This window comes from Cnephaeus nilssonii, assembly GCF_951640355.1.
Source record: "Cnephaeus nilssonii genome assembly, chromosome: 12".
Classification (NCBI taxonomy): domain Eukaryota; kingdom Metazoa; phylum Chordata; class Mammalia; order Chiroptera; family Vespertilionidae; genus Cnephaeus; species Cnephaeus nilssonii.
The window spans coordinates 395,041-411,596 of NC_137083.1; the positions used below are offsets into that span (position 1 = coordinate 395,041).

Below are 16,556 nucleotides of genomic sequence, written 5' to 3' on the forward strand. Positions count from 1 at the left end.
CACTGTCCCTCTGGCGCCAGCCTCGCCGCTGCTCCGAACGTCCTCCTGACAAGCCCCTCTCCCCCAGCTGTCGCCGTTCCCCTTCGACCTGCTGCTGCAGGAGGTGCAGAAGTACCCCAACGCCGAGCTGGCCTGGTGCCAGGAGGAGCACAAGAACCAGGGCTACTACGACTATGTGAAGCCCCGGCTGCGCACCACCATCAGCCGTGCCAAGCCCGTGTGGTAGGCGCCGCTCGCATAGGGCACAGGGGCAGGGGGTCCGGGCCCCGGGTGGCCTCGCATCACTGCTCTGTCCCCCCAGGTACGCTGGCCGGGACCCCGCGGCAGCACCGGCCACCGGCAACAAGAAGACCCACCTCACGGAGCTGCAGCGCCTGCTGGACACGGCCTTCGACCTGGATGCCTTCAAGAACTTCTCGTAGGCGCTGCCTGGCCGCCGGGCCGCAGCCTCCGTCCACCACTGCCCTCGCTTCTCAATTAAAGAATACATAGTGCCTCCCTCCGCGCGCCCACGCTCCGCGTGCCCACACTCCTCGCCCCTTAGTAGCCCGCTGCTGTCCTCGCAGGGCCGGCTCCCAGGCTCCGAGCTTCTCCGCTGAGCAGCCTTCAGAGGCTGTGGGAGCTGGGGGAGAGGGCGCCCCGCAGGTGTCCTGGGAGGGTCGGCCAGCCCCATGGGGCTTTCCACCCAGCAGGGGGTCCTCCTCTTCCTGGGTGGAGCCTGACACCTGGCAGGAGCCATCGCCCTCAGAGGCCCTGTGGAGTGGGTGGGGCGGCTGACAGGGCCTGAACCTGACCTGACAGAGGGCAGGCCCGCTCCCCAGTGTCCGCTGCACTTCTCAGAGGGTCTGGTGGGCGTGGCCAGAGGGAAGGGGCTCAGAAAGCTCCAATGGCCCACAGCCAGGGCGGCCACGGTCCTGCTCCTGCCACCTTCCCTCGGCCCCGCACAGCCCAGACTTCTCTCCTGGCCCCTTCCGCACCGTGGAGACCCAGCTGGGAACTCTCTCTGCTGTGCCAAAGCTGTTGGGGGGTGAGGCGGGGCCTCCCCCTCACCTGTCACAGGGACAGATCTATTTATTTTGGTTTAAAAAAAAAGGGTGAAAACACTTTGCGTTGCATTTGGCTTGACTTGTAAACTAAGTTATCCGTGAACCTGTCTGCGAGTCTTTCTTTCCGCCGCCTTCTCCCGAGGCCTTGGCCTCCACCCTGCCCCTTGCTGCCACGCCTGTGCCCATGTGCCCGCAGACCAGCACCCCTCCTGCCTGGCCTGCCTGCCATCCATGCACATCATGCCGGGTCCATGTTCTGAGCCTCCCCTGTCCCGGTCCCCCTGCGTGGTCTGGTGGGTCCCCTGGACACCTGTTGGTCAGCATCCCCGCCCAGAAGTCAGCCCAAGCGGCCCTCAGGGGAGTGGGTACACCAGCAGGGTCCCCATCCCCACGGGGCCAGGGTCCCCTCTTAAGAGTCCCAGTCTTGAGCCCACAACTGGTCAGCCTTACCCTCCAGGGGCCAGCCCTGAGGGAGAGCTCAGAGAAAGGCCTGGGCGTGGACTTGGGGTCCCCTCCAGTAGCAGGAACTCCTGATGGTCACTCCGTCCTCTAGGCCACACCTGAGTCCCTTGTCCTGGAAGCTTTTTCAGAATCTATTTTACCCTGCGTGCTCCCTGCAGCTTGCCCGACAGCCCGCCAGTCCTAACATGAGGGCAGCCACATGCAGGCGGGTCTCCTGTGTGTGCGCCCAGGGCCTGCAACTCCCAAGTGCACGGGGCAGCTGCCCAGGGCCTGCATTTGGCCCCAGTTAGGGATCCTAGAAGCCGAAGTCTCCCTCAATATTTTAAAATACATTTTTATTGATTTCAGAGAGGGGGGGGGGGGGAGAGAGAATCATTGATCAGCTGCCTCCTACACGCCCCACACAGGATCAAACCCGCAACCTGGGCATGTGCTCTTACCAGGAATCAAACCGTGACTGCATAGGTAGACGCTCAACCACTGAGCCACGCCAGCCAGGCATCCCCTCAATTTTTAAGAATACAAAGTTGGCCCTGGCTGGTTTGGCTCAGTGGATAGAGCATCAGCCTGCAGACTGAAGGGTCCTGGGTTCAATTCCAGTCAAAGGCACATGCCCGGGTTGCAGGCTCAATCCCCAGTGGGGGGCGTACAGGAGTCAGCCGATTGATGATTCTCATCATTTATGTTTCTGTCTCTCCCTCTCCCTCTCAAATCAATAAAAATATTTTTTAAAAAGTAATAAAAGCAAAAAAAGATGTATTGAAATTTATTTTTAAAAATATACAAAGTTGTCCTGAGCCCAAAAACTGACCCAAAGGAACTAGGGAAAAGGCCACATGGAAGTCCGGGAAAGGAGTAACAGGAAAAAGCACAGGAAGTGGAAATACCAGGGGTTGCAGAGGCCGGAGCCCAGTGAGTGAGGACAGGAACAGGAAGTGAAGAGGGCGGGCCTGGTGAGGACTTGGGTTTCATCTTGCCCTGAGTTCTGTGGGAAATCACTACAGGGTTCTATTATTTTAAAAAATTTAATTGGTTTTAGAGAGAAAAAGAAACATTGATTTGTTGTTCCACTTATGCACTCATTTGGTTGATTCTTTTTGTTGTTAATCCTCACCCGAGAATATTTTTCCATTCATTTTTAGAGTGTAAGGGAGGGGGAGAGACAGAGAAACATGGATGTGAGAGAGACATCAATTGGTTGCCAGGGCCCAGACACCATCAAGAAAGTGAAAAGACAGCTCACAGAAAGTATTTACAAATCATATATCTGATAAGAGACTTGTATCTAGAATATATAAAGAATTCCTACAGCTCAATAGTAAAAAGACAAGTAACTCAGTTAAAACTTACATATGGCCCTAGCCGGTTTGGCTCAGTGGATAGAGCGTCGGCCTGCGGACTGGAGGGTCCTAGGTTCGATTCCGGTCAAGGGCACATGCCCGGGTTGTGGACTCGATCCCCAGTCGGGGGAATGCAGGAGGCACAGCCAGCCCATCGATGATTCTCATCATTGATGTTTCTAACTCTACCTCTCCCTTCCTCTCTGAAATCAATTAATAATATATATATATATATATATAGTTTTATTAACCAATGTCTCCCCAGCACATTCCATTTAAAAAATTATGACAAAAAAAATTTATGTATGACTAGTAAGCACATGAAAAGATGTTCAACCTCATGTCAAGGAGGAAAATGCAAGTCAAAAACACAAATGAGATACCACCTCCCATTCACTGGCCCGACTAGAACAGAAAAGACAGGGTGTGAGGAAACGCACTGCTTGGTGCAGCTTCTGTGGACACAGGACGGAGGCTCCTCGGAGGTTTCACACAGAGTTATCTACGGCCCAGCTATTCCATTGTCAGGGATACACCCAGAGAAATGAAAGCGTATTCCCACAGAAGTGTGTGCCTGGAGGTTCACAGAAGCATTATTCATAGCAGCCAAGAAGTAGAGACAACCCAAATGTCCATCAACTGATGGTTAAAAACATGTGGCCTCGCCCTGGCCAGTTAGAGCATCTCTGTGACACACCAAGGTGGCGGGGTCAATCCTCAGGGCACACACAAGAATTAACCAACAAATGCATAAATAAGTGGAACAACAACTCTCTCTCCCTTCCTTTCTTCCCTCCTTCCTTTCTCTAAGATCAATCAAAAAAAATTTTAAGAGCTTTCCCATCTCTCCTATTTTAATATATGTGGTCTGCCCCTATAATGGACTATTACACAGCCATAGAAAGGGATGAAATACTGACACATGCTACAACATAGAGCGTTGGTCTACAAACGGAAAGGTCCCAGGTTCGATTCCAGCCAAGGGCACGTGCCTGGGTTACGGGCTCGATCCCCGGTAGAAGGTGTGCCGGAGGCAGCCGATCAATGATTCTCTCTCGTCATTGCTGTTTCTCCCTCTCCCTTCCTCGCTGAAATCAATAAAAAAACATTTTTTAAAAAGCTGAGGGTAATCACGACAATGTGGTCTTCCTAAAGGAGGGGAGGAAAAGTGGAGGAAAGCTTAAAGGGTGACAACAGCACGTGAAAGGTGCAAACTGACCAAATGCTTCTTTGGCTGGAACCCAAAACCGTCCCAAGGGGGCAGCTCTGGGAAGAGAGACGAGCAAGGAGCACAGCGACTCGTCCGGTGGCCCCGTTTGCCCGCAAACCGCCCACGTCCGGGAAAGGCCCCGAGACACCGCCACCTCCCCCGACCCCACCTCCTCTGCCCACAGGCCCCGCCCCTCCTGTTCCGCCGGGCAGGCCCCGCCCCTCCTCCTGACGGGCCGGGCAGGCCCCGCCCCCTACCTCATCCGTCCGGCCACGCCCCCGCCTTCGCCAGCCTGACAGACGCCGCCTCCCCGCGCTGGCCCCACCCACTAAACATTCCTCCCGCCCCCACGACCCGGAAGGCCCCGCCCCCTCCCTCCTCCGCCCTGTCCCACCCCCGCCCCCGCCATCCCGGCCCCGCCCCGCCCGGCAGAGCGCGCAGGAAGCGCGGTGGCTCCGCGGACGCCGCGTTTGGAAAGGTGTGGACGGGGCGGGATCGCAGGTCGCCCCGGTCCGCCCGCCCGCCGTCCCCGCGCCCCTGTCCCTGCCCGCGGCCCCGCCCGAGCGCGGCTCGGGGCTCCGCTGCTCTGGCCTGGGGGCGGGGCCGCGGCGTCATGCATATGCATGAGGCGGCTCCATTGTGCCCTGGGAGCGGCGCGATGGCGCGGGCGGCGGAGCCGGGGCGGCGGGCGGCGCGCAGGGCGGGCTGAGCGCATGGAGCGGCGCGGGCCGGGGGCCGCGGCGGCGAGGGGCCGGGCCCGGCCGCGCAGAGGTGAGCGGGCCGCGGGCAGGTGCGGGCGGCGGGCGGCAGGTGCGGCAGGTGCGGGCGGCGGTGGCGGCGCCTCGGCGGGGCCCGGGCCGGAGCGGCCTGCGCTTGCGTCGTGGTCCCGGCGGCCGGTGCGCGGACCCTCACCTGGGCCTTTGTGGCGGCGGCCGGAAGCTGGCCCTGGCCCGCGGGTGTGCGGGGGCTGTCCGGCCCCGCCGACCTGGCCCGTGGCCGGCGCTCCCCGCGGGCCTGGCGGGCTCCCCCGGGCCGTGCGCGCCCACCCGCTCGGGAGGCCGCAGGCGACGCTGACCTTCCTCGCAGCCGTCGATCCTTGGGGTCTCCCCTTTTCACACGGGACCCACGGAGGCTCCGGCGGGAGGGTGTCCCTCCCCCGGGGTGTCTTGCTCCCTCCGACCTGCCCCCTCTGCTTTGTTGTGCCTTCCTGCTCCCCATTCCTCCCCTGACCTCCTCCCTCTCTGACCTGTCCCCCACCGGCTTCCCTTTCCACTGACCCGCTGCCCCCTCTGACCTCCTCCCACCTTCCTGCCCCCACACCGGGTGCCCCATGCCCTCCTCCCGGACTGATGGTTGTTGCAGGACATCCAGGTGATGCCTGTCATTTGTTATCTCAGAAGACTTCGCAGGGACAGACAGGGAACCCCTAACTGGGTACACAGGCGGGGTGGTCAGGTAGGGTGAACACCCTCCCTCCCAAATCCTGACCGGCCCGCACCAGGGGGCCGTCCTGAAGAAGCCGGGAGGGGTGACAGGATCCCAGAGGGAATCAGCCCCGGCCACGGGGTGCCGGCCCTGCGCACTTGTCCCACCCCCGGAATGGCCACAGGTGGGAATGGGATTTGGGGAAGATGCCGGGGGAGGGCTCGTCGCTGGCTTGGTGGCCAGAGCGGCCAGGTCTCCCGCGGGAGGTCCACGAACACCTGTGTCCAGACCGGAGCTGGGGCTGACGACGTAAGGTGCCACATGTCCTTCCCTCTCCTCAGTCCTCGGCTGCCCACCACGTATGTACCCATTTTGTATGTAAACAGACTCCAAGTGGTGACCCCTTCACCCGTCCCTGGACAGTCCCATGCCCTGCCATCCGGAAGCCCTTGTTCCTGGGCATTCTGGACAAACTCCAGCAGTCCCGTGGCCTGGCAGGTCGAGAGGGCGGGACTTCCAGCCCCCGGAGCAGTAAGCCCACCTCGGTGTCCTGCCCCAGTGTCCCTCTGGGGTAGCCTGGAACTATGGCTCCCCGCCCTGTGACCAGGAGAGGGGCTCGCCGCTGCTCCTGGGTGGCCAGGCAGAAGAAGTGGAGTGGAGGATGGTATGGGGTTGACCGACATGAACGTCCGCCTTCGGTTGGCCCGCAGAAGACGGGTGCAGCTGCTGTGAGGTTCTGGGGCACCGGGATCTGTAGCTTTTTCTGGAGGGAGATGGGATGTGGACCCAGAAAGCCGTGTGGCCTTCTAGACCGACCTCAGGCCCGGGCGGTTCTGCCCAGGGGTCCTGGCTTCCAGCTGGAATTGGCATCCAGGCAGGCACGGGCCTGGCACTGCGGCTCCTTCCCAGCTCCCCGCCGGGCTGGGAGTGCGGAGGGCCAGGTACCTGTGGAGGCTTCTGGGGAGAGCAGACTCGCTCAGGAGCCGGGCCGGCAGGAAGTCCCTGCCCCCGCGAAGTGAGCTCTGGGGGAACTGGAAATGTCTGTGGTCTGTCCACAGCAGAGAAGCCTGGGGGGTGGAATTCCCCAGACCACGTGGTGTGGGGCTGCCCTGGGCCAGGCCTCCTCCTGGCCTCCCCACCTTTTTGCTCCCAGCATGGCCAAGTGGGCCCAGCCAGCCCCCCCAGCTCAGGTGTGGGAGGGTTGCCCTGGGCCTCTGGAGAGAGGGGGCTGCTGCTGGTGCTTTTAAGTGAGTTTTTATTTTGTGAGAACTCGAGATTCCGATCCAGTTGTAAGAAATAACAGCCGGTGTGTCCCTCACCTGGCGTCCCCAGCAGGATAGGATACAGCTGAGGCAGATATTGCCTCCCGGCGGCCCTCCCCACGTTTCACCCCTCGCGGCCACCGTCTGCCCTCCCGTTTCTGTAACCCGTCGTTTCGGGGAGGTTACATGAAGGGAGTCGTGCAGTGTGTAGCCCTTGGGGACTGGCTTTTTCCGCGCAGCAGAATCCGAGATCCCGCAGGCTGGTGCCTGGATCAGCGCGGCCTCTTTAGGCCTCCGGCTGTGGGTGCTCAGCCCTGGGTCATCATTAGCCCTGGAGGGCACCTGGGTTTCCATTCTCTGGTGATTAGGAGAAAAGCTCACGCACAGATTTTTACGGGAACACCCCAGATGTTTCTCTGAGATAAGCCATCGGGAGTGAGCTGCTGGGTCAGAGGGAAGTGCAGGCCTCGCCGGGAGAGATCCCGTGTCACCGGTTTCACTGGGCATCCGGGCAGGTGTGCCGTGACGTCGCACGTGGTGCTGCGTGTCATCTCCTGTGTCGGTGAGACGCCTCGTGTGTCTGCCCTCTTTCTGACGGGACTTGTTTTGGTGGCTGTTCCGGGGACCGTCCTGCCCGTGTGCGGCTTGCCGGTGTCTCCCAGCTGGAGCTGGTTCCGCATCCTCCAGGCCGCCTCTCACAGTTGGCCCTTCTGTGGGTCCTGCTTGTGGTGTCGTATTTAAGAATGCTTTCTTCGGCCCTGGTCCCAGAGGTTCCCTCCCGTGTGTTTCCCTAAAGGTCTTCTCGTTCGTGTTGTGCATCTAGATCGGTGACGTGTTTCGGGGTGGTTTCTGCGAGGTTTGGGGTTGAGGCTTCTCCCCACTGGACCTGGGGGAAGTGTTAGCGGCTGTGTCGGAAGTCTGTTGGGTGCATTTGTGTGGGTCGGTTTGGGTTCTCTGGTCTCTCCCGTTGCCTGTGCGCCTGACCCTGCCAGCACCACAGCCTGATTTAGCTGCCGAAAACCCCGCGGAGGCTCCAGGCCCCACCCAGGTCTGAGGAGCGTTTCTGGTTGTAGGCAGGTTCCCGCCCCCACCCCAGTGCCACGGGCCAGTCGGGCAGTGGGACTGGGGACGACAGTCTTCCCGTTTGGCCAGGTGACCCTGGATCCCTGTCCCGTCTCTGCTTCCCAGGTGGGACCCAGATTGGGGGGGAGGGGCGAGGGGGAGGCAGGAGAGACCGGAATCCGAGTAGGGGCAGGCCCAGTGTGGCTGCCTCCCTGTCTCCCTGGGACTCCCCCCCGTGCACCCCACACACTCTGTTTGCAGAGGACATGATGGTAACCTGCCTCCTCTGACAGCCTGCTGGTCAGCACTCAGGAATGTGAGCCCTGGGGTTGGATGAATGCTGGGCCACCTTCCACCTGGGCCAGAGGGAGGCATCAGGAGTGCTGGGCGTGTCCCCGGTGGCCTGTCTGAGTGTGTGGCCTTGCAGCCCCGAAAACGCACTGGGGCTTCAGACCCGACCCTCGACCCCAAGAAGGTGCCTCCCAAGAGACTCTCTGAGAACACAGCCCAAGTGCGTGCTTCTGTGGTTAGGCCAGGCAGGTGGGCATGGAGGGGGCCTGGGAGCCAGCAAGGGCCCTAGGCCTGTCGGCGAAGGCTGGCTTGTGGGTATCAGAACGCTGGCAGCCTGGAGGACGGGCCAGCCCTGAGACACTGAATGGGAGAGAGGGAGCCCGCACGCAGGAGGGAGCCCTGCATGGCACAGGGCACCCAGCAGCCTCTGCCAGCCACTGCTGCCATGTCCATGGGCACCTGCCAACCTCCCACCCCGAGTGCTGTGTGTCCTGTCCTGTGGGGAGCTCGGGGTCTTTGAGCCTGGTCCCTGCACGGGTCAGTCCCAGGCGGTCGGTCCCCTTGGCCTCGGAGTGAGTTGCCTGCTGCTGCCCTGAGGAGAAGCTGGGGGGTGGCCAGTCCCTACAGGTGATGCCCCACACTGTGCCCCAGGCCCGGCTGAGGGGGCTGGCCTTGCCGGCCCCCGGCCTCCACCTCAGGCCTCTGGGGGCTCTGGGTAGTCTCTGCCTCTGTGACTCCGGGCCCCCGAGTGGGAAATATTGGGGGTCGGAAGGCCTGCTTCCAGAGCTAGTCCGGTCTCCGGGGCAGGGCCTGGCCGGAAAGGGCTCACGAAGCTCTGGGCTGGCTTGGGGCTTGCTGCCCTGACCCCCTGAGGGCCTGGTATTCCAGCCTCCCCTCCCCTGCCTCCATCATGCGCCGGGTGCTGGGGAGCTGCCTCCGCTTTGTTCCCAGGCCCAAACCCTGCACCCTGAACCTTGCCCCCTGACCCCAAACCCTGCACCTTGTCCCCTGACCCCATCTGCTCCCAGGGTCTCCCAGCTGCCTCTCCACTGACGTCCTTCCCTCGGTCCCAGCAGCCAGAGCAGCTGAGTCCCACGGCAGCACCAGTGAGGGCTGCTTCCTGCCCCCCACAGACCTGGCCTCTAGGCTGCGCCCAAGCCAATGAACCCCATGAACCCCATGAAACCTGCCCTGCCCTCCGCGCCACACAGGTGAGTAGGGCCCCAGCGGCCCCTCTGCTCCCAGCCTTCCGTTCTCCCCGGCGGGCTGGCTCCTGAGGCCTCAGACCCAGCCCGCCCCTGTCCCCGCAGTGATGGTCCCTTCGCTTACGAGGCGGTGCCTTGGCAGCAGAGCGCCACCCAGCCCGCAGGATCGCTGTCCGTGGTCACGACCGTGTGGGGAGTGGGCAACGCCGCCCAGAGCCAGGTGAGCCCGCCTTGGGCCTCAGACTGGAGCCAGGCTTCCTGGGCTCCAGTCCTTGGAGGCTGGTCTCCCTACACCTGCTGCGACTTCCTCCCGCCTTCACCTGGCCTCCACCACCCCCTGTGAGCCCCACCACCACCTTACCCACCTGCCAGGCCTCTCCGTAGAGCCGCTCTGTGAAACGAAGCTGTTGGGATGGTTCCCTTGGTGACTCTGGCTTCCTTGCAGGTTTTGGGGAGCCCCATGGGTCCTGCAGGGAGCCCCCCTGGCAGCTCCATGATGCCGGGCATGGCCGGTGGCAGCTCGGCCCTGAGCTCCCCACAGTGCCTGGGACAGCAGGCGTTCGGGGAGGGCGGCGCCAGCAAGGGCTACGTGCAGCAGGGGGTGTACAGCCGCGGAGGCTACCCCGGAGGCCCCGGCTTCTCCACCGGGTGAGCAGGACCCCCACGCAGTGTCTTCGGGCCCGGGAAGGGGACGTGGGTCTGTGTGCCCACCCTTGGGCCACAGGTGGGAGGCCCTTCTGAGCCATCATGTATGTCTCTTGCAGGTATGCAGGGGGGCCTGGGGGCCTGGGCCTCCCCTCCCATGCCACACGACCCTCCACAGACTTCACTCAAGCAGCAGCAGCTGCTGCCATGGCTGCTGCTGCCGCCACCGCCACGGCCACGGCCACAGCCACGGTGGCCGCCCTTCAGGAGAAGCAGAGCCAGGAGCTGAGCCAGTACGGAGCGGTGAGGCCGCCCCGCCCCCGGGCCCGCCTACTCGGGGAGGTGGGACGGTTAGGAGCCCGGCTCGGGCTGCCTGCGGGGTGCGCACACAGTGTGGGGAGCAGCGAGGCCAAGGCCCTGGGAGGGAGGTGGGCGGCAGGAGGAGGTGCTGAGGGAGCGGACTGGGCACCCACCGTGGTGGCTGGGCCTGGAGGGTCCCTCTTCTCCTTCTCCCCAGATGGGGACCGGGCAGGCTTTCAGCAGCCAGTTCCTGCAGCACGGAGGGCCCCGGGGGCCCAGCGTTCCCAGCAGCATGAGCCCTGCCGGCGTGGGAGGCCTGATGGGCCCCTCTGGCATGAGCCCCATGGGCATGACCCCCACCCGGGCGGTTGGCATGGCCCCCCTGTATGCAGGGCAGCGCCTGCCCCAGCACGGCTACCCCGGGGCTCTCCAGGCCCAGCCGCTGCCCCGACAAGGAGTCAAGAGAGCCTACCCCGGTGAGGTGAGTGCCCCCAGAGCCCGGGAGGCCGGACGTCCATGTGAGAGGCCTGGCTGTGACTGCTGTCCGCCCTGGGAACTGGCCTCCCTGACCCGCTCCTCCCCTGGGCATTTGCCTCTTCCTCCTTCAGGTGTATCCAGGGCAGCAGTACCTGCCGGGAGGCCAGTACTCACCCAGCACCACCCAGTACGCCCCAGGGCAGCCCCCTGCCCCCTCTTCCTACCCTGGTCACAGGCTGCCCCTGTCCACCTCCGGCCCCCCGGGACTGCACTACAAGGTACGCCAGTCCTCCTGGGCCTGCAGCCCCTGCCAGCCCGGGGGACGCAGACGTCTGGGTGGGCTGGGGGGTGACCACGCAGCCAGGAGCCTCCTGGCCCTGAGAGTGCAGGGGCCCCCGGCACAGCCTCTGCGGGGTGTCTGTCTCTAGTAGCAGTTTTCAGACGATGCATCAGCTCGTGCTTCCTGTATGTTATTTGGAAACACGAAGTGTGTGAAAAAGAAAACGAAGGGCGGGGCCTGTGTGCGGCGGCTCCCTGCCCCCAGCGCTCTCTGGGGTCGGGTGGGGGGCCGGCAAGGGGCCAGGCTGCAGCCCCAGACCACGTGGTCTCTCTCCTCAGCCCACAGATCAGTTCAACGGGCAGAGCACCGGCTTCAACGCAGGGAGCATCGGCTACGGCCAGCCAGGCCTGAGTGGGGTACGGGTGGCCGCGGACGGGCGGGAGGCTCTCAGGGAGGGCGCGTGGAGAGAGGGCACCTAGGCACCCCTGGCTGCCCAGACCGTTCCCAGCAGGTGCTCAGGAACACGGCAGCGCCCCCATTCTGTCTTGACTGTCTGCTCTATCCCACAGCCCACCCGTTCCGTCCCTGGCTACCCCAGCTCCCCACTACCAGGGAGCCCCACGCCACCCATGACCCCCGGCAGCTGCGTGCCCTACATGCCCACCAGCCAGGACGTGAAGTCCCCCTTCCTGCCTGACCTCAAGCCCAGCGTGAGCTCCTTGCACCCGTCACCCCCCGGTGAGTGTCGCCTGGTCCTGGGGACAGTGGGGGGGGCAGGGCCCGCAGGTCGCTGAGGAAGTGCCCGAGGCCCGCTCCTGGGTCAGAGCCTGTGGTTGGGGTCCTGAAACCTCATTGGAGCACAAGGGTGATGGACGGCAGGTGGCCCATCCACACCCCTCAGCGCCCACCTGCTGAGAGCACCTGAGTCTCTGGGCAGGGCGTGCTCTCAGGCCATCGTGGAGGGGATGACGGCCAGGCGGCTGAGGGAGGGCGGGACCATGGGACCATCCTGCCACCATCGGAGTGACGGGCAGCTCGGGTTCCAGGAGATACCACCCAGGTCCCAGCCAGTGGAGGGCAGTGGGCTGCGCTCCCCTCGCCTGTCCCTGCTGCCGTGGGGGTAGAGCCCGCTGACACCCCGCTGCTCCCAGGCAGCAGCCCCGGCGACGAGCTTCGGCTGACCTTCCCCGTGCGGGACGGGGTGGTCCTGGAGCCCTTCCGCCTGCAGCACAACCTGGCCGTGAGCAACCACGCCTTCCAGCTCCGCGACTCCGTCTACAAGACCCTGATGCTGAGGTGAGCGGCCCCCGGCCCCTGCGGCCCCTGCGCCCGCGCCCAGCTCTCAGCGCCGTCCTCCCCGCAGGCCGGACCTGGAGCTGCAGTTCAAGTGCTACCACCACGAGGACCGGCAGATGAACACCAACTGGCCGGCCTCGGTGCAGGTCAGCGTCAACGCCACGCCGCTCACCATCGAACGCGGCGACAACAAGACCTCCCACAAGCCCCTGTACCTGAAGCACGTGTGCCAGCCCGGCCGCAACACCATCCAGATCACCGTCACAGCCTGCTGCTGCGTGAGTGCGGCCGCCGGGCCGGTCGTCCTGCCCGGAGCCCCGTCCCGTCTGCCCTCTGGCCCTCGGAGAAGAGGCCCGTTAGACCCACCCTTGTGGCTTCCTGTCAGGTCCCAGCACACAGTGGGCACTCACATCGCTGTGCAGGAGACTGAGCTGGGGCTCTCAGGGCCCCAAGTGATTGTGCTGAGGGGTTAGAATCGGGCCTGGCCCACACCCCTCGGACACGCACCCCCTGACCCACACCTGCCTTGCAGTCCCACCTGTTCGTGCTGCAGCTGGTGCACCGGCCAGCCGTCCGCTCAGTGCTGCAGGGCCTCCTCAAGAAGCGGCTGCTGCCTGCCGAGCACTGCATCACCAAGAGTGAGTGGCCCCCCACCCTGCCCCGCTTGACCCTGGCACAGGCGTCCCCCTGGGCGGGGCTCTGGGCAGGGGCCGGGGTCTGCTCCTCAGCCCTCCCTGTCGCCCCAGTAAAGCGGAACTTCAGCAGTGGCACCATCCCCGGCACCCCCGGGCCCAACGGAGAGGACGGGGTGGAGCAGACGGCCATCAAGGTGTCCCTCAAGTGCCCCATCACCTTCCGCAGGATCCAGCTCCCCGCCCGCGGCCACGACTGTCGCCACATTCAGGTGGGGTCACCGCAGTCTCTTCAGCAGCGGGGACTCAGCACCTGGCCAGCTGGTGGCCTGGTATCCCGTGCCCCTGGGTTCCTTGAGGACCAAGCGTAGTAACCTCACTGTGCTCGCGGGCGGGCGGGGTGCAGGTGCAGTCCCTCCTAAGACCCGGGAGCCCCACAGGTTCTCCACAGAGATGGAGCGCGGGCCCCGCCCAGCACGCCCTGTGCCCTTGCTGTAGGCAGCACCTCGGGCACAGTTGCAGCTCCGGCTTTGCCCCGTGGCGTCGGGCCCAGTGGGGCCGCGTGGCTGCCCCAGTCCTGGCCCTTTAGGACGCCGGGGTAGTGGAAACCTAGTGCTCGGGGTTCCCAGACACACAGGAAATAGCCCTGTGTCCCTGGAGGGGTGTGGCTGGGCGCAGCCCGGTGTGAGACAGCTCCCTCTCCCTCCCCAGTGCTTCGACCTGGAGTCCTACCTGCAGCTCAACTGTGAGCGGGGGACCTGGAGGTGCCCCGTGTGCAAGTAAGTGTCCCAGACAGGCCTCGGCGGTGCTGGGGCAAGGACGCTTCTCCAGGGACGCGTGTGGGGCCTAGCTCAGGGGACACCTCATGCAGGGAAGGATGGAGCTGAGAAAAGACAGGCCTGGGCCCAGGGCGAGGTTGGCCAGGCCTCTGAGCTGCGTCCTGTTTGCTTTCTGCAGCAAGACGGCCCTGCTGGAGGGCCTGGAGGTGGACCAGTACATGCTGGGCATCCTCATCTACATCCAGAAGTGAGTTCCCTGTGGCCTCGCAGCCCCTGGGGTGGGCGGGGTGGAGCCCTTGCTGATCCACACTCCACACTCCACACTCCGTTGGGGCCAAGGAATCGGCCTCCGACCCGGCAGGCAGCCCCGGGGCACGTGGAAGGTCTGCCTAGAACAGTGATGGCGAACCTATGACACGCGTGTCAGCACTGACACGTGTGTCAGCACTGACACGCGTAGCCATTTCTGATGACACGCGGCCGCTGAGGCGACCGCATGCCGAGGATGAAACATTTGCGAAATCATGTTTTTTCCTCCAAGTGACACACTACCCGAGTTACGCTCAGTTTTTGGGGAAGTCTGGCACCCCGAGCTCAAAGGTTGCCCATCACTGGCCTAGCACCTGCCCTGGGCAGCAGGGCCGCAGGCCGGGCGGTGACTGCCGTGTCCTGCCAGCTCTGACTACGAGGAGATCACCATCGACCCCACGTGCAGCTGGAAGCCGGTGCCCGTGAAGCCGGACGTGCACGTCAAGGAGGAGCCGGACGGGCCGGTGCTGAAGCGCTGCCGCACCGTGAGCCCCGCCCACGCGCTGCTGCCCAGTGTGCTGGAGATGATCGCCGCCCTGGGCCCGGGGGCAGCCCCCCTCCCCCCCCTGCCGCCCTCGGCCCCGGCTCCCAGCGACTACCCCAGCCAGGGTGAGTGCAGCACTCGCGGCCTGCACCGGGGCCTGGGCACATGGCCGTGCTCTCCAAACCAGCCCGCTCCCTGAGGGCGCTGCTGTGTGGCCGCGCTGGGCGGGCTGGTCGTGGGCATGGAGTGTAGGTGTGGCCTCTCCAGGGGGTGGGCAGCAGGGTCTCCAGCGGAAGCTGCACCCACCCTCCCAGCAGTTTCAACACGGGGCCTCTGCCCCGCTGTCACCCTGGCTCTCCTCTCAGGCTCCAGCTTCCTGGGACCCGGGACCTTCCCCGACTCCTTCCCGTCCACCACACCCAGCACGCCGACCCTTCCCGAGTTCACCCCAGGCCCGCCGCCCGTCTCCTACCAATCTGACATTCCCAGCAGCCTTCTGACTCCGGAGAAGTCCACGCCCAGCCTCCCGGGCCAGGTCAGTGCCGGGCTGAGAGGCCGCCGGGCTGCCTCCTGAGGAGCCCCGGCCATTTTCCCAGGTCCTTCTCTCCTTCCTCAGATGGCACCTGCAGCTCACCTGGATCCGGCTCACAACCCTGGGCCAGCCGCACTGCACACCCCCAACCTAGGAGGCCCCCCAGGCCCCCAGCTGCACCACCCTAACCCTCCCCCAGCGACCCGGCAGCCCCTGGGCCCAGTGAGCGGGGACCCCGTCAGCGAGCTGGCCTTCCACGCTGCCACAGGCGTCGTGGGGCCCCCCATGTCTGGGGCGGGGGAGGCCCCAGAACCATCAGCCCTGGACGTGAGTACAGTGCCGCTGCTGGGGAGGGGAGCCTGGCTGGGAGCTGTCCCTCAGCCGTAGTAAAAAAAAAACTCTAGAGTTCAACATGAAAAAGCCAGAGCAGCTCAAAGCAGAACAGCCTAGGACGGGTCCTGCACGCCCTGCTCACATGGGGTCCCCTCGCACAGGGGTCCCCTCGCGGTCCGGTGCTCTCCGCCGCCTGAGGGGGTGCTGTGTGTCCCGTGTTGCCCTTGGGCAGCGTATCCCTGATTCTTGGTCACGAGCTGCCTTCCGCACAGACTGTGTCGGGGAGGGGTCCCCACATCCGCCCACCCTGACCTGGCTTTGTTGCAGGGACAGGGCAGGTGCGCGGGGGAGGCGGGTCTGAGGCCCGTTTGCTTTTGTCCTCAGCTGCTCCCAGAACTGACCAACCCCGATGAGCTGCTGTCCTACCTGGGCCCTCCCGACCTGCCCACCAACAGCAACGAAGACCTGCTCTCTCTCTTCGAGAACAACTGACTGCCGGCCGCCGCAGGCGGACACGCTGTGGACAGCGCCTCACCGCCCTCCCGCCCCAGCCCCTGACACCAGCCCTCCTGCCTCCCCTCTCGGGCTCCCCTGCAGCTGCAAGCCTGCGCTCCCCAGCAGTTTCAAACCGGCGCTGCAGGTTTGGGGGGAGGGGGGGCGCCCCACCTCCACGCCCCTCAGGCCGCTCTGCATACACGTCCCGCCTACCATGGCCGACCCGCCGCCCGCCCCCAGAACTGACCTGCGGGTTCGCACCCACGCCCTCCACACCCGACTGCGGCGGGGCCTGAAGCACGTGGAGAGGTGCCGTGGGCTCGGCCTGGGCCTGGGCCCCTCCTGCCCGGTGCAGACGGCCCCACACGTGCTTCCCACAGGCGGTGGCCTCATTGTCTTCATCCCCCTGCCCCCCCCCCAACATGCAGCTCCACGCGATTTTAAAGCCGCCTCCTGCCCAGGCAGTGCCGGGTGGGGCGCCCGCCCGCCCCTCATTAAAGGATTCCCACGTGGCCTGAGGTCTTCCTTGCACTGAGCCCGCCCCGCCCAGCCCGGGGGTATTTCCTGTCTCTGGAACTTTCCAAGTTGGCTGAGGCCTGAGCTGTTCTGTTTGTGAGATGTTTGTCACGGGCCTGGAGACACCTTGTTCCTGTGTGGGCACGCTGGGCGAGGAGCCCGGCGGGGCGGGGCC

General features: G+C 64.4%; 2 protein-coding genes across 11 annotated transcripts in view; both read left to right on the top strand.

Annotated features, from left to right (window-relative positions):
- OGDH (oxoglutarate dehydrogenase) overlaps positions 1–1,149 on the top strand; it is a 40,617-nt gene extending 39,468 nt beyond the window's left edge. For all 6 annotated transcript variants that reach the window (XM_079786555.1, XM_079786554.1, XM_079786550.1 and 3 more), the window contains exons 22-23: positions 68–222; positions 302–1,149. In XM_079786555.1, the coding sequence (XP_079642681.1) occupies positions 68–222; positions 302–422 (276 nt within the window). In that variant the 3' untranslated portion in view covers positions 423–1,149. The remainder of the gene's footprint in view (positions 1–67; positions 223–301) is intronic.
- Positions 1,150–4,686: 3,537 nt separating this feature from the next.
- Positions 4,687–16,393, top strand: ZMIZ2 (zinc finger MIZ-type containing 2). 5 transcript variants are annotated; one of them, XM_079785574.1, is made up of 19 exons: positions 4,687–4,829; positions 9,175–9,309; positions 9,409–9,523; positions 9,749–9,951; positions 10,068–10,251; positions 10,466–10,729; positions 10,857–11,003; positions 11,344–11,421; positions 11,575–11,743; positions 12,052–12,301; positions 12,369–12,579; positions 12,834–12,939; positions 13,048–13,205; positions 13,645–13,712; positions 13,891–13,959; positions 14,389–14,630; positions 14,871–15,040; positions 15,122–15,364; positions 15,755–16,393. In XM_079785574.1, exons 2-19 carry the CDS (start codon positions 9,260–9,262, stop codon positions 15,860–15,862), a joined length of 2,835 nt encoding a protein of 944 aa, XP_079641700.1. In that variant the 5' UTR covers positions 4,687–4,829; positions 9,175–9,259; the 3' UTR covers positions 15,863–16,393. The 5 variants fall into 5 exon arrangements, with proteins under 5 accessions (XP_079641700.1, XP_079641703.1, XP_079641704.1 ...); XM_079785577.1 differs by having other exon boundaries at positions 12,157–12,301; positions 15,755–16,392; XM_079785578.1 differs by having other exon boundaries at positions 4,703–4,829; positions 9,127–9,309; positions 9,390–9,523.
- Positions 16,394–16,556: the final 163 nt, after the last annotated feature.